General features: G+C 40.8%; 2 protein-coding genes across 2 annotated transcripts; both read left to right on the top strand.

Annotated features, from left to right (window-relative positions):
* Window positions 1-848: 848 nt before the first annotated feature.
* tmem141 (transmembrane protein 141) lies at window positions 849-7,215 on the top strand. The gene is made up of 5 exons (XM_080743044.1): window positions 849-992; window positions 4,254-4,320; window positions 4,749-4,832; window positions 5,477-5,593; window positions 6,781-7,215. Exons 1-5 carry the CDS (start codon window positions 939-941, stop codon window positions 6,840-6,842), a joined length of 384 nt encoding a protein of 127 aa, XP_080599170.1. The 5' UTR covers window positions 849-938; the 3' UTR covers window positions 6,843-7,215.
* Window positions 7,216-11,979: 4,764 nt separating this feature from the next.
* Window positions 11,980-24,318, top strand: sapcd2 (suppressor APC domain containing 2; the record flags this gene model as incomplete). Its single annotated transcript, XM_080742555.1, has 6 exons — window positions 11,980-12,844; window positions 18,790-18,926; window positions 22,573-22,719; window positions 22,858-22,959; window positions 23,339-23,443; window positions 24,190-24,318. 6 exons carry the CDS (start codon window positions 11,980-11,982, stop codon window positions 24,316-24,318), a joined length of 1,485 nt encoding a protein of 494 aa, XP_080598681.1.
* Between the last annotated feature and the right edge of the window lie 90 nt (window positions 24,319-24,408).

Here is a 24,408-nt window from a genome sequence, read left to right as displayed (position 1 = left end):
TCAGCCTCCTGGTGGCGCTATAAAAGGCTGATGTGAAAAATGCAGGGAAAGGGTTTTTCCTTGGCCTCTAGGGAATGCGCTTACAAAGTTTGAAACTGATCGATGGAGTTATAGGTAAAACCACAAATCGGCCTGTTATAGCGCCACCATGAGGCTGATTTCAAAAATTTGAAGTGGCATTTCTTCTTCGACCTAGTGGGAACGTGTGTGCGCGATTTCATGATAATTGCACTTTGCGTTTGGGATTTGAGGCATTTTGTTCCAAATGGCTCAATCCTACAAACTTTGGAAGCCAATCTTAGCCAATCAGGATGGAATATGAAAAATCGGACAAATCCGTGTCGATCACATGACTGTCGAGATACTGCCTACCGATTTGTAGGATTTTTGGACAAAATCTGTAAGAGTAGTGCACAGAAATGTGTCTTGCGAACATCGGCCACTAGGTGGCGCTAGAAAAAGCCCATTTGAAATATTTAAGGCAGAGGTTCTAGATTGGCATCCAGGGAATGTGTGTGCTCACTTTGGCAGCGACCGGGCCAACGGCGACTGAGATTAGCTGCACACAAACTGCGAGGACACACGCACGCACGGACGGACGGACGGACGGACGGACACACGGACAGACGGAGGGGAAAACATATTCTCCCCCATGCCTTCGGCTGGTGGAGACAATAACAGCTTTCAGACAGAGCTTTGAGCTTTCATCAGACTTGTTGGTAGACATTTGCAGCATCACCTCCACTCCACATGGCGGCGATGTGTGTCGAGAAAAACAAGTCTTGTTGTCTCAAATTGCAGCAACACGGAAGTCAGTGTGGCAAGTTAGATAACAGCTGGATAATAATGATAAATAAGAGCAAGTGGAGGCAGAATATCCTCTTGTGATCGATATTCCAACTTAGTGCGTCAAGTATTTCATCTTCACAGACAACAGCATGGTCAACATCGGGCTCACGAAAGTAGACGATGCCCTGGCAGCAAAACATCCTGTGGGTAACATTCATTCATTGTTCATCCTGTACTAGCTGTGATGCTTCCAAGGTTGATGGCAGATACAATCAGTGGTGTAAAGCAGTGGTTCTCAACCTGTGGGTCGAGACCCCATGGGTGGTCCCCAAATTATGTTGTGGGGACCCCAGATGTTTAGCTTAACAGTTAACAAAACAACATGATGAAGTATATAAGTGTATACTGTGTCTGTGTATGCTATCTGCACATTTCTAAAGTGTCCTTTAAGATATTTTTAGTACCTCTGGTTAAACATTGGCAAAATGGTAACATTTTCAAATTGTGAAAATAGCAGATCTACATGCTCTCAAATGCCTTGACACTGTGTGTCGCATGTAGATCTGCTATTTTCACAATGGAACAGATCGAGTCAAACTAAATGTAATGCCAAATCCTACAATTCCAAGTGCTAGAGTTGGCATTAGATTTAGTTTGTCAGGGTGGGGGTTCCCAGTTGAAATATGATTATTTTGGGGGTCTCGGCCTGAAAAGGTTGAGAACTACTGGTGTAAAGTAACTAAGTACATTTACTCGAATACAGGAAAGGTCGACCTAAAACAAACTCGACCCAAACTCGTTTCCCAACGAGTCTGTGGCCTTTAAGGCTTAAGCTAGATGCAGAATAGACCGAAATCTAATCTTTGCTTCTGGGGGTCCCTAGAACAAAATATTTTGCGATAGCCTAGCCCTAGGGGTTTGCAATACCTCCCATAGGCAGCCAATGCATTTGCTATCTGATTGTCAAACTCACCAATATTGGGGCTGTATGGACAGCTTGGAATGTACTCTTTCTATCTGCAAAGTGTTTGTTTTAGAAAGATCCACCATAGACATGTTATGAGCCAGTTTCTATCAAGAAATTTGGTTGAGGTGATTATTTTTTCTAAGTCCTGGAGTTTGGAAGCGCTTGTGGAAAATTGCTCAGTGATCCTGTGACCACATCGTTCTAAGTAATGCAGGAGGCAGCAGGACGCTGTGTTATAGAAGACGAATGCTTCTGAAGTTCAACACTTAGAAAATAAACCATGTCTGCTCGGATTTCTTGACCGAAAATAAATCATAACATGTTTACGGTGGATTATTTGGAAACAAACACTTTGCAGATAGAAAGAGTAAATTCCAAGCTGTCCATACAGCCCCAATATTGGTGAGTTTGACGTCGTTTAATACAATCAGATAGCAAAATAACGTTTTGATGCATTGGCTACCTATGGGAGGTATTGCAACCCTAGATTCATCCGATTATAAAGAAATCTAGTGTTACTTGCAATTTGCGGCTAGGGGTCCATCCGTGGAACAAAATATTTTGAGATTGGGGTCTGCGGCCAAAAACACATTTTGGGGGTCCTTAACCACTGATGGGCACATTCTACAGTTTTCTGGGGGAAAAAACCCGTATGTTGCTATATTCTCAAACATTGTCATGTCAAGGACACCCAGAATGATATGTATTTGGCCACGGACCCCCATCGCAAAATATTTTGTGCCAGGGACCCCAGACGCAAAGATTTGATTTTGGTGTATTCTGCATGACTGCATCTACCCGTGGCCTTGACGCGCGGTCGTGCGAATGAGGTCGACTTTGTTTTAGGTCGACCTTTCCTGCTACCATTTACTCAAGTACTGTACATAGAGTAAGTAGGCTACACTTTTGAGGTACTTTCACTTTACTGGAGTATTTCCATTTCTGTGCTTTTACATGTACTCCAATACATCTCTGATAGAAATATTGTAGGCTACGTTTACTCCACTACAATTATTTGACAGCTAGTTACAATTTACTTTGTAGATTTAAATTATTTATGACACACCATAATATACATCTTGTCCATTTGGAAACAGACGATCTACAACCTCACAATGCAAGATTTGTATACATTTGAAAAGTTGAAATAGGAGTCGGACATTCTGCATAATGAGTAGCCTACGTTTACCTTTGCACGTTTACTCAATTACATTTTGAATTCCAGACTTTTACTTACACAGTATTTTTATATTGTAGTATTAACTCATCGGGTGCCCACGAGGTGTCTACACGCCAATCTCTTTGATTTCTCTGGAGGCCCAGCCGCAGTGCCCACGACGTGTTTGACGCGTTTTACTGTACTGTAGTTACTGTACATTGCTACCGCAATGAAGGATCTACCACGGTGATCAAACACCAACCATTATGGGAAAAACACTACATTTCCCAAAATGCAGCGCGGTACACGTGACCAGCATGTGCCGTCTCCCTCCAGCCACTCACAAGCTTCTGTTCCTACTCTATCGTCCCTCTATGTATCCGAGTACGTATCATGACGAGTACTAGTATTTTCCCGTGCGGAGTCTCGGCGGAGAAACGTAACATAGCGGATTCTTCTCCTATTCTAGATTTTTCAATCATCATGTTCAATGCGCGGTCCTTTCTACCTACCGTGACACAAACGCTGTGGCCCAGGTTTAGTAAAACGTGGTCCTGACTGAAAGAAAACATTATCGTAAAAAGAAACAGGATATCCTGGGATTACATTTACTCGGATCATGGATACTATTTTCCCAGTAACGCAGAGGTACGTAACATGGCGGATTCCTCTCCTTTTTCAATCACCATATTCAAAACGCGAACCTTTCTACCGCCCGTGACACACGCTGTGGCGTGTGTGTCACGTAAAAAGCTGTCCTGACTGAAAGAAAAGATCATCGTGAAAATAAACTGTAGATACTTGGATTACATTTACTCAACGTATTACGGATACTTTTTCTACGACGTGAAGGTACGTAAATGACGTGTTGCCATGGAGACGGTGGGCCCCTGCGAGGGTAACCCTTGAATCACCGTGGGCACCCGATGTGTTAATATTACATTTGAGTACTTTTCCCACCACTGGATACAATAATGTATTTGACCCATCACACAACAGATGGATTCACGAAATTCTATACTGTATCAAACTTGTTTAGATTCTCCCTCCGAGGTTCCTTGGAATCCTTCCACAAAACGTGGCAGCCCGTGCTGGATTACATCGGCACGCTCACGATCACAAACAAACTTAACAATTAGCCTGAGCAGAGACTCTTCCCCCGCCCCCCCCCCCCCCCCCCCCCCCTCGTGTTTCCCTCTGTCTTTTGTCCTGTCTTGGTTGAAAGTGTGAATGTTTTGTCTGTTCTCTGCTGTGAGCTTGTATATCTGCTATTTTTGAAAAATCGTGATTGTGCAAAAAAACAATAATGTATTTGATGTTGTATTATTCTCCTCTTAGGGTTTAGGGCAATATGCTGCTTGTCAGTCCCATGCCTTCATGAAAGGGACTGGGACCTTTGTTTTGGGTGAGTTTGTTTTCCTGTTATCTGTTGAGAGACCTTGATTGTAATAAGTTACAGTTAGAATGCTTTTTAATGTTGCATTATATTAATTATTATATAGATCACTGTTTCCCAAATAGTCGTTCGGACCAATTTTTACGAGTCACGACTTGAGTAAAAATCCAATTTTCTTTTCCTACATAAAAAAAAAATGAACTAACAAACAAATCTAAGAAATTCCATAAATAAAAAAATATGATTGAATGATTGAAGACTTTATTAGAGGTTTGCATATAGGAAAAGGTACATGACCATACCGTTCACTGGTACAAGGTCAACTAAAAGAATTAAGACCACAAGAAAGCTTTTAGCTTGCTTCAATTGAGATCCTTTAAAAATGATGATGCACATAGTCAGATGTATCCTGTTGTGTTGTCGTTTTCTCCTTCTAGGTGCCACTGGTTTATTTGCAATTCAAAGAGTTCTGCAGATGAAGCTGCCTTATCCCTTTCAGTGGAACCTACTTATATCAGTTGGTGAGATGATATCCATCAAGCTGGTGAATAGTCTGTAACCACCAGTTCACTCCATATACAGTACTGTACAGCATACATGGGCAACTGGCGGCCTGGGGGCCACATGCGGCCCCCACCTTCACTTAATGCGGCCCACAGGTTGATATTGGTGTACTGTTATATTATTGATTTCAGCTGTTACAATTCCAAACATGGAAAAATTACCTGCTTTAATTACTTCAGTATATTAGTAGCTTAATGACTAGAATTAAAATGTTATTGTATTTTTTTTATGTCCAATGTATTTATATTTAAGTTCATAAAGTTAACATAAGAAGAACATTATGAAAGCATTTGAAATAACTAAATAAAATAAAAATAAAACATAAAAGTTAGTTTTCAGCATTCCAATTCAAAAATACCAAAAATTGCAGATCTACAAGCTCAAAACGTGTCGCAGTGTGACGCGGTTTGAGCTTGTAGATCGGCTATTTTTGCGATGTATATGCATTGTGGCCCTCTTGGGTGAGTGTGGAAATATAGTGGCCCTCTCCATCATCAAAGTTGCCCACCCCTGCTGTACAGTATCCTGTATACCAGACCAGACAGACATGTCACTCACAGTGTCTTTATTTGTCATTTTTCTTACCCTCGTCTGTTGTCAGTGGCTTCATCAGTTGGGAGCTATGCAGTGACACGCTGGGAAACACAAAAGTGTACAGATCTTTGGATTCTACTAGAAACAGGCAAAGTCCCTGACAGATCTCCACCGGCACCAGAAAGTGAGTTAGCCTAATCACAGTTATTTGAGATAATTGCAATTATTTTGCTTAATCATCATAATTCACCCTTTGTCAAGTCCCACCGTTGTCCCGCCCCTCTTCACACCCATTGGTTGCTGTGTCTTGGTAGGACACTCGGTGGGACACTCCATCCACTACAATTTAATTCAGTTGCTTCGTATTGTTATTCTGTGTGTTCAATTCTAATTTCAAACTTGGTTTCAGTAAAATGGAGCTGCTCAGTGGCAATATAGTGACTCAGCATGTTTTTAAATGTTTTTATTTATCCACAAATTATGTTTTAGCAATTTCAACATAAAAAAGGCGGAACCAGGGCAGGACAAGGCAGATAGAGCCTGCTGGTTGGTCAGTCAGGGATCAACCAGAAGGCTAACAAAGGGTGAATTGTAAAAAAAAAGAGGAAATAACTGATCTACAAGCTTACAACACATTCGTGATGTGTTGTAACCTTGTAGATCAGCCATTTTTGCAAAAAGAATTTACATTTCTTTAATGGAATCCAATTATTAAATGTCTCAGTAATTTATTTGTGTATTCAAGTTATTTGTCATACCTAGTATCTACCCTGTGCAATTTGTGATTATGAAGAAAAAACAGAAAGAAATTAAAAACCAGACAGAAATTAATATTGTATTCATATGTTGCGATATTCAGTGCCAAAAATGTTAATCGCAATTATTTGTGTGACAAGTAATCGTCAACTTAAATTTCTAAAAGTGAGTTTTTGGCCAATTTGTCCATGCCTCATGTGCTATTATTCACATATGTTTGTAATCATCCATTTTTCACATTGTTCAGACTTGGCCTTTGTATCATGCACAGTTGATGTGCCGCCAATACCTCTTAATCACTTAAGCCCTATGATGAATAGTGAAAATATCCTATCTACAGTACAAACTCAAAATATGTTTCATTGTGGCGCCTTGAAGCTCTACTATTTTGGAAAGAAATTGCCTATAATGACATGACCAAATTTAAGATGACTAGTTGAAAGTATTAAGTTGGCTTATTATACGATCTTGTGCTTGTAAGTCGCTCTTGATAAGAGCGTCTGCTAAATGCTTAATTGCATTAAAAAAAAAAAGATTTTAGGTCAGAAGGAATTAATGAAATGTATATTTTCTAGCTGCCTCTAATAATCTATTATTATTTTGTCTATCTTTCAGTGCCAAAGGTGGAGGAACAAACAGGCCCTAAGAAGACTCCTTATGGTGATGTAATGGAATGACACAAAAAACAGGTTTATTGTCAGACCTTAAACGTCAAAATCATAGATTGAAAAGTCACATTTCATACCAATTGTCATATTTGGAACTTGGAAGTCACAAATCTGTTATTTTAGGAGGAATGAAACATTAATCTTATGATCATGTATTATTTCAATTGTGATGTGTTTGTTGGCATGGTGGCACAGAGAGGTTTTCCACTAGTGCTCTGTCTTCATCAGCAGATCTTTGTAGAGCTGTTCATTTTACTGTACCTTAATTGGAAAAACAGCCCAATTATGTATGGCATGTTGTCATGTGATATAAAATCACAAAATAAATATTGCAACCTAAATAAATAAATACAGATAGTATATACAAACTGGGCACTAATATACTGACAACGTCTACCATGGATGTTTTGTAGTTGTGTTATGAATCAAGAGAATAAAATGTGTGGTATGTTGTACTACACACCAACATTTTGCTATGCCCTGACCTGTATTACTCTTGCTGAAAGTCAAGTATTCAATTATTCACATCCCTTCTCCTCTGAATGTTTGAATAAATACACCCTGTCTCAATCGGTAACATATTAATCCCTGTATTATTTAGAAATGTTACAAAGCTTTAATCCTGTTTGGAATTAGTAAACATTTTACAAATTATTTTAAATTTAAGAGATGTTTATATAGATCGATAACAGGTTGCCACTACTTTTGGAAGTGTAAAAGCCTTATTTATACTTAGTCATATGACAGTGTCGCGCACCGAAAACAGCCAGTCTACAAGTTTACACCGCATTGCATCCATGGTGCATTGTGAGCTTGTCGATCGGGTATTTTTGCCGTGCGACGGAGCCTAAATCAGGCATTTTTATGCAATGGCAAAGGAGTGCCCAGAGGCTTCCTGGAATGAGTCTGTGTTGAAGAGTCACCACAGGCACAGTTTTTACATCATGTATTATGAAAACTCACATCTGCTTTAATAACTAATCTCATGAATAGCCTACTGCCCGTTTGTCATGATAAGTCACAATGCACATACTGTATGGACTTAATATTTACTGTTAATTGATGCTTCCTCAGTCTATTGCCGCTATACAAAACCATAAGAAATACATTTTATAGATCACAAGTTTAGAATCGTAGTAGAGTTCAGCAGCCCAGTTGGAATCACCTTTCAATTAATGAATTAAAGCACAGTGATTATGATAGTGTTACGTTTTGTCTAAACACATTGTGACTTGAATTTGCATAGCTGAACTCGTTTCTCTTTCACTAATGGGGCCATTGAAACAATGGTCTCTTTCAAGTATGATATTATTGAGGAAACAGAATGACCAAAGTCCAGCCTTATAGGCCCACAGTGAAGGAAAGCCACGACTGCAGGAAGCTTCAAACATAATTTAACTTAAACCTACAGTGAAAAATGTAGATGAATGCTTTCAAATGAAGAAAATGCATTCTGAATGATGAAGAACATTGACTTTAATGTTTTTCCCCCTCTATCTTTCTGCTGCCAGAATCCACCCCCGCTCTCGTTTTCTCTTGTCCTCCCACAGCAATTCAGCTCTGATTAAACGCCTACAAGACTTGAAGGTTTTGAAGCCCCCTTGCCTAAAAAAAAGAGGCATATATAAATGAGCTCTCAAATCCTGTATCACATTCACAGTGATCTTATTAAAGAGACAGCTGAGAGCCATGAGATAGGGAGGGGAGAGAAAGTGTGTGTGTGTGCATGTGCGTGTGTGCGTGCGCGCGCATAGCCTGTACCAGTGACTGAGGATGTATTGGTCTAATAACCACCAGTAAGACTCCCTAATCGGCGACCGTAGGTCACTTATCTCCACAAATAGGGCAAAAATGTGTTTTTCCAAAAACTTCCGGATCCATGTTGATGACATGAGTGTAGACATACTGTGTAGTGATTTCCGTGATTTGAGGGCCAAAACTGTAGGAGCAGTGGCCAAAAATGTGTTTTAAAAATCGGCCTGTAGGTGGCGCTAGAAGAGGGCCATGTGAGAAATGAGGGGTGGGGTGTCCGCGTTGCCTTGGCGGACGATTAGGTACCGGCCCCGGCTCTCCCGGACGCTCCTAGCCCGAGTTACGGCATTTTATGTGAGCTGCAGTGGCAGGGGGTCCTCCACTGGGGGCGCCACCACTTTTGCATCCGTTCTGGAGCACCAGGAGTGGGTGGTCCCCGGGAATTCCCCGTGAGCAGCCCCGTTGGGGTGGTCATTTGGTAACTTTTGCACATTTGGTATTTTTTTTACACCTGGGGGTCCCCCAGGGACCTGGGGGTCCCTGGAACTCTGGGGGTCCTTGGAGGTTGTAGTTTGGCAGGCAAGGAGTTTGTGTGGAAATGTTGGCATGGATCGGGCCAACGGTGGCCGAGATATGAGCAGGGCAAAAGTGTGACGTGTGAGGTGTGACGGACTGACTGACGGACGCACGGACACCTCGAGCAGCTTTCTGTAGTAAGTGCGACCTACGGTCGCAAAAAGAGCCCATTTTTCAGCAGAAGTATTTGGCCTCTGCATAAGTCTGGAGCTAACATGAATGTTTTCTCACGTGTGTACGTGTGTTACAGCATGTGCACAGTAAGGAGGACAGTGTATGTGTGTGTACAGTATGTGAGACAGTGTATGTGTATGAAAGCTAGCTGTAGCCTACGAGAGGAGACGAGTGGGAGCGTGAGTGTTTGACCCTATAAGCCCAGTGATCAGAATGAGACACGCTTTCACTGGACAGTGCATTTGATTCTCTTTCTCTTACTGTATCTCCTTACCTTCTCCAGTCAAACTTGTTTGGATAATACTATTAATGTATAATAATAATGTAACAATGCACTTTACAATAGTCCCAGTGGAATGACCAAAACCTCTCTTCCTATATTATATAACTATTGATAACTCCCTATCTAAAACAATGTTAACTCCATCAGACGTATGGAGTGTTGTCTAGTATATGATGATTTGTATAGTATTGCATGTCTTGATACGTAATGTCTTGGTGAATTGAATACCAAATACCAGATTGGAAACAAGCCCTCATGCAGGGCTACCTAAGTACTTTTTCCAAATTGTTAATGAAGTATTCAATCAATCAATCACTGAAACAAATCTATTCAATGCAGCCCTCTGGCACATTGTGAATCTAATCTCATCAGTGGGTACACACTGAATCACAGATGCAGGATTGATTGGTGCAACAATTGAGATCAAGGAAGAGTTGAGAATGCTCTTTTTGAAATAATTATAATTGCTGTCACTTCCTCTCTGTTGAAATACAGGCCACGTTTGAAGATGATATGATACAATAACCATTTTAAAGGAAGAAATTACTGTATTGCCGTCTAGGAAGGTAGTGGGTTTAAGAACACACTAAAAGCATGAAACAGTGAAACTTAATCGCTGAGGTCCTGTGAAAGAGCATGTGAGGCACGCACACACACACACACACACACACACACGCACACGCTAAGTTTCACAGGACTACAACAATTGAATAGTTTGTTTGTGTGTGTGTGTGTGTGTGTGTGTGTGTGTTTGTGTGTGTGTGTGTGTGTGTGTGTGTGTGTGCATGTGTGTGTGTGTGTGCGTACATGTGTGTGCATGTGCACGCATGTTTTGTGTGTGTTGTGAATTTGCATGCCTGTGTGTAAGTGACAGATTCAGACACTACAGACAGCTAGTCTGTTGTGAATTTGTGTGACTGTATGAGACATCAGGACCTATATTTTCATCCATGCTAAACCCTAAACCACTAAACTTTTACTATTTTGAAAAACGTTTTTAAATAGTTCAAATAGCTGATCTACAAGCTCACAACGTGTCGATGTAGATCAGCTAAGTATTTAAAAATGTTTTTCAAAATAGTAAAAAAGGCAAAGAAGTTTAAGAGGTTTAGAGCATGGACGAAAATAGGGCCCAGCATGTAGGCTATGCTAGTAGACTACTACTGCCTCTTTGTTTAGAATGAAAATTATAAAGAAAATAACCAAAACAAAGATATCATCTTTGTTTTGAACACAGAACAGACTAGACTTTTGCAGTCTTTACGCCTCTCACTTTAGGCGTGTCATAACACTGTTATATGTGTTTAAAACTAGATATTTGACAGGCCTTGATCGTTGATTGTTGACATAGTGATCAGATCACTGGCATTATGGCATATTGGTGGTAAAGAGAGTTCAGGTGTAAAACTGTGAATTCATACGGTTTTAAGGTACTGTTTCAATATTTTCTCATGGGTGTGATTTGATTTGATTTTATTTGGATCTCTTTTAGCCCATTGGGCTAACCTTCCAAGAGTCCATAAGAACATAACATTACATTACAAGACATTACATTAGTGATAAAACAACACATAATATAACAGCATAAATTATTAAAATACAACTCTACTCACTCATTCACATACACACACACACATGCACAGTACATGCCTGCCCATATAAGAATACACATAGGCCTACCTACCCATCTACTTAAGGACTATGCAGTATGCATGGGTGTGGGTGGATTGGAATATGAATCCAGAAGTGTGAATATAACCAACGTCTCAGATTTGAGAATAACAAAAGCCCAACTCAAACCTCTGCCATACACACGCCTCCGCCAATAGGCGCACGGCAGCCGCTCACCGTGACCAATGATTGAAAGTGCGAGTGTGAATGTGCGCTGACGTAACGGCACGTCACCAGGCTGTCTTCGGGACATGTGTAAAGCCTGGTTCCTATTCACTGTTCAAAGCTCAGATCCGGTCTAGAACGCGCCTACTGAATCTGGTGATTCACGCGCGTATACATGCACACACACGGACCGTTTCCGTGTCCGTCCTCGACCGGATCTGCAACGTGTTAATTTAATTGATCCCAGTCTATCGCTGTCGCTTGAAGGGCGGGCCCGCAAGAACAGAATAGATTGAATGCATCGATCGACCTGCGGAGCTAGTAGAACTAGGTTGGAAGAGAAGAGAGAGTTTCGGCGAGAAAGGGCAGAATTTTCATTCAACAATTTCCCTGTAAAGAGCAAGTCTTTGTTTTTTCCAACAATAGTTTATACAATTCGGCAATCGATCGGTATGCTATAATAACTTTGAGCGACATTTCTGTTGTATAAACTCTTCCCGAATTATAAACTATTGATAACTCCATATGGCTTTAATAGCGACTGACGGTCAGGGCTGCACATTCAACGGGTCATCGACAATATATAGTAGAACTGGATCAAGAAAAGAAGACTTCCACCAAGGCAAGGGAGGAGATCGTTTTAAACCTGTCAAAATGCAACCAAAGGAGACGGAGTATTCAACAGATGGACTGCCGAAGGCATTCCTGCACAGCTTGAGGACCCTCTTTGACATTTTAGATGATGGCCAAAGAGGCTATGTCCACATCTCGGAGATCGAGAGCCGCTGGCAGGGCGCGGGCACGCAGGACCTGCCCGGCGGGGTGTTGGAGTGCTTGAGGCGGGTCGCCCCGCCGCATGGCTGCCTGACTTTTGAGCGGTTTGTTGCGGGGCTGCGATATTCGATGCTCAACCCAGAGAACCGTCACGTTGTCAAGACCCACGCCGCCGTGCACCCGCAACAACAGAGCCAGCCGCATTCCAAGCAGCAGCAGCATCTGCAAAAACCTGCCCCACTTTCAGCATGCAACGTCGGTACGCGAGTTGAGAACAAGGTTCGGCCCTTGGGGCCGAGCAATGTGACCAACACACAGCCGCCGCCGCAGCAGCACCAGAGCCGCGCGTCCTCGCTCCAGAGTCGGGCCAGACACGAGGACGACCGCGGTGGGTTCCCAGCATGCGGACCACCAACATCGCGGTACAAATTCAACGCGGGGTTCGAAAGAAGTGGAAGGAGTCTGGAGCGGATCCCCGTCGTTGGACCAGAGGGAGGAGGAGGAGGCTGCTATCGGTCTGACCAGCAGGTCCACGTCGGGAAGCAGCCACCACAGCAGAGTCGTGTTCGGTCCATTGAATCTCTGGCGCTGGAGTCTCCACAGCTCCAAAAGCCAAGTAAGAGCACGGTTAAACAGATCAAAGTCTCTTAACATTCCCATCTTTTTCAAAATGAATGTTTGTTAGGCTAGAGTTCCAAAACATCAACAATAAGCCACAGTTGGAACTTGGAATCATAATATCTAATATGATCTCAGGACTTCAATGTGATGATGTTTAACTAAAAAGATTAGATAATGAATCATGAGAGATTCTTGAATTCATAATTGTCATGAAAGGATGTCATGCACATAGACACCAGACAGGATACAATATAGTAGAGAGTTGATTTCCAGAATAAATCATCCAATTACATGCATAACAATTTAATATGCATGTAATTACATTTTAAACAGCTGCATATACAAGGCCATGCAGACCAATTACATGCTGTAAGTATTTATTTGTGGCCAATTAAAGTCTGAGTGTAATGTCTTGGGAGAGGGATATCAACCATTTAGTCCAGAAACTGATGATCACTTAAGCCCTATTTTAATCTTCATCATTAATATGTCTGTGTCTCACAAAGCTTTATGGTATTTCCACTATTTTTGAACATTTAGATTTTTTTCCCCACGCCTGTAAAGAATGACATGCCCGGACATGTCAATCAGGACTTATGAATTCAGTACAGAAAGACCCCAATGCAAACAAGTCATTGTGCTTTCATATGGTTTAAATACTTTTAGTAGACCTTGTATCTGAACTGTACTGTCCTGTACTTTACCTGAGAACTTCTAATAAAGTATTCATTCAGTCAATCAATCAATCATGCCAGGTTGAAAGTTGTTAAAAATCGTAAATGGTAAATGTATATAGCGCTTTTGATCCAAAGCGCTTTACAGGAGATGCCTGTTGTCATCCATTAGATAAGGTCAGAGATAGGAAGCCTGTTATCTGAAATCTCTGGGGAGACTGTCTGAGTTTAACTTGAGGATGGGGAGATAGACGAGGAGTTCCAACCTTCCCTGCTGTGGCTGAATGTTGGGGGCATAGCCATAAATTATAACTTCCAGTAGAGGGTGCTAATATGCGGAGGTTACGTCTCTCCTGGAGTTATAACGCAGAGTAAAATAGCTCTCGCTGGTTGAGCCTCCATGTCCCTAATCGCCTCAAAACATGTTTAAATCATGAAGTTGCTCACCTCATCGTCGAAACAGCTTTATATCTACCGATGAGCCCACTCGTTGGCATGTGTTAGTAGTCCATATGTTTCTAATAAATTAATGTTTACTAAAACTTCTTTGAGTCTCATCGCTTTCCTTGTTTTTGAACTGCTTGGGTAAAATGGCCGAACATATCACGCGAGATGAGTAAAAGCCTGGCTACGCGAGGCTACATATCACGTGACGTTGATCGCCGTTGCGATTTGCTCATACTAGGACATGACGTTTTTGTATGCGGAAGTATTCCAACGTTCTGTAGTTCTGAAGCGCTCTGTATGCGGAAACATTCCGACGAGGAAACGCGAGTCTCAGAGAAGTTTTAGTAAACATTAATTTATTAGAAACATATGGACTAACACATGCCAACGAGTGGGCTCATCGGTAGATATAAAGCTGTTTCGACGATGAGGTGAGCAACTTCATGATTTAAACATGTTTTGAGGCGATTAGGGACATGGAGGCTCAACCAGCGAGAGCTATTTTACTCTGCGTTATAACTCCAGGAGAGACGTAACCTCCGCATATTAGCACCCTCTACTGGAAGTTATAATTTATGGCTATTGGGGGCAAGTGGGGGACAGGAAGCTTTAAGAATGTCCAATGGTACATTTGAGCTTGTCTTTACTAGACTGACCCACCCTGGTATACTAAAGTTGTACTTGGAGGAGTTCAGTTGTGGAACTCTCTTATCACTTACTCTTTCAGTATCTGTCATATTCACATACTCATGCAGGATCAAATGTCCCTATCTCCCGTCTTACACCATGCGTGTCTTTCAATTGTTCTCGCTCTTTCTCTCAGAGTGTGCTTGATCTAACCAGGCCTGTCTAGAGCTATAAGTGTAACACCGTCCCCACCAACTCCTTCCAGAGCCCTGGGGGTCTTCTCGGCTACTTACTTCACTCGCACTCAGGGCAGCGTTGTCACTTGTTAGATACATTAAAATCCTCACAGTATTAATTTAAACCTTGAGTGTACAAATGTAACCGAGGGACCACTTGGTTACATTTGTCTGAGTTGGAATGGATAATTGAACATGCTAGTTGAATCCGTTAATTGGACTGCAATAGCCAAGTGGAACCTAGAAGCATTGAGATATTGCAAGCTTTTACTTCTGACATGCTTGGTCTCAGATGCAATATTAGTGGCTTTTGTACACTCCAGTCTAAACTCACAATGGTGAGGTTGTCATGAGTGCTTAATATATTGCATTAAATGTTAATGTTAATAACACAATGAGCGTCATTGTACTTAAGTACATAAGTATTAGCTACTATCCACAATGAATTATAAATGACATTATTATAGTCAGATTTTGCTAATACCTCTGAAATTACAAATGAAACATGCACCAAATTGTCAAATATTAGAGGCAGAAATTGTGAAAATAGCCGATCTACATGCTCACAACGCCCGGCGTTGCGAGGTGTTGTGAGCATGTAGATCTGCTATTTTCACAATAGAACAGTGTTATGCAAAATTCCTCAACTTAGTGCTTGTCAGGGTGCCGGGTCCCCAGTTAAAACAATGATTATTTCGGGGGTCATGGCCTGAAAAGGTTGAGAACCACTGGCAAACACTGTCTTTGGGCATTGCGCATAGGAGTAAGCTACCTGTTATTGAGCTGAATTATTGTTATATAGTCCTGGAAATTGGGTTAAATATTCTGGAAAAGTTTTGGAAATGAATTGGTAAGAATGTGTGGGAACCTTGTATAGTAATGCATTTTTCTTTTGTATTTACACTTAACTACTGTAATTATGCACTTTGACCTAGGGTAGGCAAACTTAGTTCAGTTGCATTATTTACTGACAGTTGTAATACTTCAAAAGGCAGCGTCAGTCTGGATATCATTCTATGATTGACAGTATTAGTATTCCAACAAGAAAGAGTTGTTTCATAGCATTGCTGCTTACTTCCTCATGTATACATGCCTACATGGGTTATACATTGCAGGAGAAGGAAGACTATTTTGAGAAAACCTGTCAAGACCTGCTGCCTGTCTGACTTCCTAGGACTACACAACATTAGCTCTGAGGCATAAAGAACAACCCTTAGTTAGGGAGACATGAGCTGATGCGCACGCACACAAACATGCTCACACGCGCGTGCACACACTAATCATGCTCCCTAACCTGCCCTTTTCCCACAGCAAGTTTGAAAGTAGTAGATAACACATTCCTTAGCAGTCGTTAGTGATTTGTACTGCATGAGATCATCGCTACATGGAGGAATGAATAACACCTGTCCGCACTGTCTGGCAGGTTTTCTCATCACTACTAGTGAGTTGGTTAAGAAGGTTGTTATGTTCTGTGATACTAGTATACACTTAAAACAAGTGGACAATCGTGTCAACTTGAGTGTTGATACTTTATATGTCACTGTAAAGTTTTCTGAGCTACACTTGCTACACTAAATTATGAAAATGTGCCCTGAAACTATAACATTGAACAATGTGTTTGCATTATGAAAATTGTTTAGTTGTACTTACATTTCTATTAATAAAATACTACTTACTGGATTATTGAACCACATAAACATTGTTAAATGTCACACATTTTGTATTCAAAATATAAGACAAGAAGACACAGGAGGCCCAGGAAGGATTGTTCATGTGTTCCACTTCCTTAGTCTTTTCAATGGGAAGTTATGCAGATTTATTGATTTCAGCATTATTTGAGGAATTATGGCTCCCTCCTGTGGTAGACATGGAAACTCACAGCTTCAGCAATTTAAGCAAATGTGTTGGCTGCTGAAACATGCATTAGCTATACTCTTCTCTCCTAGTATTCTTTGTCAATAACCTTAAAGAGGAAGACCACCCATTTTCAATATTGAACTATGTCATTAATATAACTTAGAGGAGTTGTGTGGAAATAGAAAAAAGTCTAAAAAAGTATTGTAAAGTACAATGTGTGATGTCATCAAGTTGTACTTTACAATACAAACCCCAAAATCAATCCTCCAGTTCTAGGCAACACAGAAGGGAGGGAACTTTTTTTCTATTTCCACACAACTCCTCTAAGGTATATTAATGACATAGTTCAATATTGAAAATGGGTGGTCTTCCCCTTTAAATAGATTTACCTGTAAGTATATTGAAAAAGCCAAAAACTTTCCATATAACAATAACAGATATTCTGTTTCTCAATTACATTTATTATTATTTGAGTTATTACAACAGGAAACATTTCATTGGATGCAACATGAACAGGGACACTGAAATTTAGGCTTTAAGTGGGTCCATATGCAGTCAATAAATTATGTCATTGTCTTGTTTTTGGCCATATATTATTGTAAATAAATATAGAACTGAATAATTTAGTCAGTCAGTGTTGGTTAAACATCTTTTATGCGGCGAATAGGTTGTGGATGTTTTAATTTGGTTCATAAATAAATATTAAAACTATTTTGTATTGACATTTAATATTATACGTATACGTACTAGAAAATGCATTAGAACACAAAGATTAAAAAAAAGACAACGTAATAAGATTTAATATCTAAAGCAAGATTAAAATCTCTGTAAGATGTTTTTCATACCGTACTGAAATGATTGGAATCCAGTGGCTTTGGTTTCTCCCATAAACCCAAACAGTATGCTTTGAGAAATGATTGTAAGTACCGTAAAACATGCCTGTCTGGTATGTGGAATGCAGCTTGATGCAGCCTTGAAGTAAGGTCTTGAGTTGAATCCAGTTAGGATTGGATCAGGAAAGGCATCTTGAAGTGTTATTTTGAAAGAAACTTACTGGCAGGTGAAGACAACTTTGCATAAAACTTAACCAAAAATATATAAAAAGAAATCTGATCTACAAGATCTTACCGCAATGTAAGCTTATAGATCATTCTATATATTTTAACTAAAGAAAAATAAGGATGTCAGGTTCATAGTGCTTAAAAAAAATATATATAAACAAGCATGTTTTTTTTTTAAACATTTGCTTTTCTCATACTATCCATCACTATCAAAACATGATCAAGTAAAACTATACAAATACATTTTATAATGGCTAAAAACTCAAACACCATCACTCAGAGAATTCCGTTATGAATCTTCCCACGGTGTGAAGTTACAAGGACGTACCATAGGCTTGGAAGATATCCAGAATTTGATATCTTGTTGCAGTCCCACCAAAATGCATGTGTACTTGTTGTCGACCCTATTATCATATAGGACAGGTCTCATATAGGTTGCAAACCTATATGGTAAACATTTGGTTACATAAAGCTAGCAATTATAATTAATTACTGCATTTCAAGCTATACAAAACAATATAAACTCCACTACACTACCATACTAATCTATACTAAACGATACAAACTAATACTATAGTACGTTCTATTAGACAATATACATTTGTTAATTCAATAGCCTATACATTCTACTATCATCACAACCTTGTATCTCCATATATCATCCTTTTTTTATTTTTATGAATGAATGCACTACTTTGTTGTATAAGAGTCGAACAAAAATATCGACAATATCTACCAGCAACGTGTGTCAGCGTGTTGTGAGCTTTGAGGTCTGCTATTTTCAAAAGATTTGTATACACTTGAAACGGGACATTCTGCATAGTGAGTAATCTTACTTTTGGTACTTTAAGTACATTTTGATGCCAATACTTTTGAACTTTTACTCAAGTACAATATTTAGAATTCCGGACTTTTACTTAACAGAATATTTCTACATTGCAGTATTGATACTTTTACTAAAGTAAAACCACTGATGATGAAAAAATTGTAAATTGCACTCTAACTCCCTGTGAATTATTATCGCTCTCTTTCTTCCAGGTGTTCCAGAGCCATGTTTACCCAGATCTCAGAGTGAATCAGCAACAGGGTTTATTACTGGTGGTTCCAGACGCCATCTGCGTAGCCGAGAAGAGCAGAGACGGCACACCATCTCAAATGGAGTGGATTATGGAATGGTTTGTTACATGCACACACACTCACACATAAACACACACACACAGAGGAGTAAGACTGCCGTTGCTGTCGTGCCGAAACCATATATATCCACTATTATCCAGTATTCCAAATAATTCATTTTGTTTGCAAAGTAATGGCCTGTTTCGTTATAAAAAAGAAAATAGACGATCTGCAAGCTCACAACGTGTCACAGACTCATATTGCGACGTGTACAAATCTTTTTAATCATTTAAACATTTTAAGGGTCTAGATCTGCTATTTTAGTGGTTAATTCTGTGTTTGGGTTTTGATACATGACAAATGTTAACAAGAGCTAAGTTGTGACTAAATCATTAACTATATTCCTATTCCTATTTACTGAAAAGTAACAGTTTTGGACATAGAGTACAAGGTTTCACCCCCGACAGCAATGCTATGTAGTATGTACTGTATGTTCCCATGCCTGTGATATAGCTTCACTTCTTGTTGGGGTATTTGTCAAGTACATTTGCAAATACCTGAAATTCTTCTGATACATTTACCCATCATAACCATTAGGAGCAGTAGATGCCATTATTACTCAGCTCACTTGTGGGTTTGTGAAGTGTTTATGATTAAACAGTGCTGTTATATGGGCCTTAAATTGTCTCAGTTCAATTGTTCATTGAACTTGCAAAAATGGAGAGTACTCAATGGGCCGGCTTGGACAAGTAGACCAAGGCAAAGATGTAGTCTAAGCCTATTACCTAAACTCTAGCTTAGATCAAGTGTATGATTACAAATAATATGTATTAATAAAGATAGCGGAAAACAAAGAAACTAAACAGGCCAACACAATATAGAAAAGGCTGCTTAGTGGACAATTTCTATTGGCCATCACATTCCCCTCCCAATAGTTTTCACTCAGACCCTCCCACTCCAGTCCCCTGCTCTTGCCTCCCTTGTCCTCTCTACGGTACCTCACTCTCTTTCTCTCCCCCTGCCTCTCATTTTCTCTCAGCCTGCTTTATCCCTAAAACTCTCTTCCGTTCTCTCCCCTTTTCCGTCCCCCGCTCTCTTTTCCTTTGCATTCTCTTTCCCCCTTTTCTCTGTCTGGAGCATACTGACGGGAGTGGTTCCTCACCTTCTCCCTCCCTACCCCTCTCCTCCCCCTTTCCCTCCCTCCTTCCCTCCCCCCTCCGACCCACCCTGGGCAATTTGGTGTGCTACTGCACTGATGGTAGTGAGCCGGGTCGGGCCCAGGGGCCTGGTGGAAGCAGGGGATTCGCTTGGCCGGCCCGGCCCAGCTTGGACAGCAGTCTGGGCTGCCTACACCACTGTCTTCTTCCCCCTCAGTAGCAGTCTCTACAGCAACAAGGCACTACATTTTTTCCTCTGGGTGAGTCGGTTAGGAAAACAGACAAGGGGGGGACAGAGAGATTCTACACCAGGTTGTCAGTAGTCAACTTGGAGGAGGCTTGAAGGAGGCGTACGTAGGGCTGTCACAATTATTACATTTGCATGTTGAACAATGTTTTCAAAAGTTTTTAAAAGTTTTTTAAAGTAAAATAAAATAGTGGAAATAGCAGATCTACAAGCTCACAACGCGTCGCATCCACTATCAATGTTATTTTTTAAGTAGTAAGTTGTCAAATATGTCAGTAATTTCTTTGTGTATTTAGGTTTTGTGTCATATCTGCCATGTGCAACTTCAAAGTCTAAAAGCCAAACAGAAATGTAATTGTCAATGACAAAAACACAATTAAATCGTTAATCGCCAATTATTTGAGTGACAATTAATCGTCATGTAAAATGTCATATCGTGACAGCCCTACCAATATGCTATTATGAGATTTGACAAGGCAGATATAAGCAGCTGTCAACATCGTCTGTGATTGGCAGTGTTCTTGATTGACATCTGTATTTAGTCTACTGTTTATTGTTGCTTTTTTGCCAGTAGGTTATTAGAGACTGAGATTAGACAGACACAGACTGTACCTTTGACTGATGAAGACACACCATAGTGAAACTTGAATCGTTAGACTTTAATAAAATACGCTAACTTGATTGCTTTGTATCCGTGTGCTCCATTGTTCTACTTTGGACTAAACCTCTTAGGTTTCCCAGATATTAGAACTTTTTGTTTGTTAGTTTGAACTTGTTAGCAACTGCCCATATTATTGGAATACTTCAAGGTGAAGCTCATGCTCTTTGGAGTTGCTTTATAGATTCAAGTTGAAAGGCCATTATAATGCTCTTTGTGGTTTTAGCTAAGCTGTGTGTGGGGTGTCATGGTATTAATTGTGTTGTATGGCTGCTTATAGTATGCGTTTTGTTAGCCAGCTCAGCTACACAGACACACTTTTCCATAACCTTTTAATCATTTACTCTCGGTTTACGTCTCTTGCCCACTGTGTGTATTTTCCCCAACTCTCCTTTTAAACAGTGGATTTGCCTGCCTATGGCCAGTGGCCACAACACAAACACAGCCCGACACTCGGTCATTCTTCATTCCCGGCACAAAACACCCCTGAACCCCCCTCCCTTGCGTCCTATTGTACTCTCTCTCTTTCTCTTCCCCTCCCAATCTCTTCATATTCGATTAGTCAGAATGCATGAAATATGTTTAGTGTGCAATGTTACAACTACAAGAGAACACATTAAACGTTGATTGACTTTGGAATGAATTACTAATTGGTCAGATGATTCCAGTGGGACCTCTGTCCAATTGGATGGCTTTGTACTGTACTGCACTGCACAGCAGCAACAGCAGTGAGTGGCTGGGTGAGCCATGGAGGAGGCAGTGGGAAAGGATTGATGGAGGGATGGAAAGATGACACACCAGGTGGCTGAATGCCAGCAGTGGGGCCTGGGCTGTGTGGCTGTGAGCCGCATGGAAAGCCTGGTCAGCACAACTCAATGCAGCCTTGCTGGGATTCTCCCTCTCGCTCTCTCTCTCTCTCACACACACACACACACACACACACACACACACACACACACACACACACACACACACACACACACACACGGGGCAACTGTAGTTGAAGTGGGTCTGCTGTTTGCCCCATTCTTAGGTTTCTGTGTGGTTGTCATGACACCCGGGCTGATTGCTCCTCTAAACATTGTCTCTGTTCAGAATGGAGTTAGAGTCGGGCACAATTGGTACGGCTCCATTGTATCCACCAGCACAAAAGAAGCCACTACAGATGACCATGTGAAAGGATGAGAGTTATTTATTTTTTCTACTCACCACTCGCAGTCCTGTCAGGAAAATATATTGCCTATAATAGTCTGTTTTTATTTGATTTTGGCAGCAACGTGTATTTTTTGCGGATGACATGGAAAGCATAAAAGCTTGTTAAAGTTGCATAGTGCCTTTTTGCTGGTTGTTGTCATCCTAGTGAAATCAGAATGTGGCATCAGGTGTCTTAGGACCTTGGGATTTTTGTGTTTAACCAATTGAGCCCTATAGCTATCGTACAATGAATGGCAAAACCAATCTACATGGCAACAATGCGTTGTATATTGATGGATTGTGAGCTATAGGAAATGTTTTGAAGAATTTGCAAGATATACATCTGTTATGAATGACATACAGGGGCACCAGCTTGGAAGTAGTAAGTTAACTGACCATGTTTCTTTTCATCTCACCCTGTTCCTCTTCCTCTCCATCATCTGTCCCAGTTGAAGCAAATGAAGGAACTGGAGCAGGAGAAAGACTCCTTGCTGGCAGGTCTGGAGGTGGTGGAGCGGGCGAGGGACTGGTACCAGGGTCAGATCCACAATGTCACTGAGAGGCAGCGGCAGGTTGGCCAGAGTAACCAATGCACGGTAGGTCCATGTAGAGGTGCCGTCAGTAATGAATCAAACTCAAAATATGGAACTTTTGTTCAGTCATCCATCCCACTTCCACATTATTTTTGCAAAACAATAGATTGTAACTTTCTCTCACCTTTTATCTTCTACCAGGATTTGTTCACAGAAGCCAGCCAGAGTCGCATGAATGTCCTGCTTCCCAAACTGCAAGAAGTCAACCGCTGCCTTAGTGACCTCATTTCCTGCTCTGGGATGGTAAGTGCTGATGATAATTGGCACCACATAAAATAGCCTTACCAGTGACATGACTTAATACATAATCTAACAGAGTTAAGCTGTATAATATATTATTTTGCATCCAAAGCCACAAAGTGGCAATTCAGTGGTTCAATTACATACATTTATCTCAAATGACCAGTCATCTTACGTATATGAACGTAATCCAGAATGTTTAGGTTATTCAACAAACTGATATTCAACAAACGGTATATGCACGTGTGTCGTGTTTGCACCGCTCACTTCGTACCGTTGCAATTGCTGACGAGATTAGATGTAGGCAACTGGATCGACAGCATACTCAATAATCTGCATTCATTGCTGGATAATAAGGTTCTCTCTCTTTGCCTTTGAGCAGCCAGTCCCTCAGAGCACAACTCTCTCCACTAGCTCTCAGCCTCCAGCTCCAGCCCCTCCGCAAGCCATCCAAAGACTGAAGGACCAGAACCGTCTTCTCACACAGGTAGGTGTCATTCCATCAGTGGTAAAAAGTACTTGCCTTTTTACTTAAGTAAACGTATCTACTACAATGTAGAAATACTCTGTTAAAAGTACAAGTCTGGAATTCAAAATGTACTATACCAAGTACAAATAGTAAATACCTCAAAATTGTACTTAGTTACTTTCCACCACTGGTGACATTCCATACAGCTGATGCTCAGTGACCATGTATGTCTCTTGAGTCAGTGCATTATGCTCATCTTATTATTCTGTCATTGGAAGTGGTATGGGTTATTTGGGGTGGGTAGTTGTTCTGCCCACCATAACCACTTATCTATAAGATAGGTAGACATGAATCTACAAGCTTGCAACTTGTTATGATGCGTTGTGATTGTGAGGCTATTTTCTTATTCTCTTTTTGAAAGTATTTGAAAACAGAAAATCACCTATAGTGACCAAAATAGGGACATCGGTTTGAAAGTGGCTATATCACTTGGTGGATGTGGCAATGAAAACCATTGGGGTCTGACTGTACACCTCTTTCCAAGACAGTATGGGTAGTCTATAATCAAACTAGCTCAGGAAAAAGCCTGGATGTGATCAAACAAACAAGCTCTTACCACTATTTGAAAGGCTCCATCACCATCATTTATTTTCTCGATAGAAAGGTACTACTAGCAAAACCTCTGTGCACACAACAAGACAACACATGGTAAAATGCATGAGTCTCATCTCTCTCTTTTTCTTCTCTACTTGGTGTCCATGAAGGAGGTGACAGAGAAGAGTGAGCGCATCACCCAGCTGGAACAGGAGAAGTCGGCATTGATCAAACAGCTGTTTGAGGCTCGTTCCCGTAGCACACAGGATACGAGTGCCATGGACTCTACTTTCATATGAACACAGCTACACGCAATACCGTAACACAACCATGTTTCAACCGTGAAATGGCCATTATTCAACTACAAAACAACCGCCGTGAATCGAATG

The sequence above is a fragment of the Nannobrachium achirus genome (genome assembly GCF_963921795.1).
Source record: "Nannobrachium achirus genome assembly, chromosome: 15".
Lineage (NCBI taxonomy): Eukaryota > Metazoa > Chordata > Actinopteri > Myctophiformes > Myctophidae > Nannobrachium > Nannobrachium achirus.
This window is presented reverse-complemented; position numbering and strand designations above follow the sequence as displayed.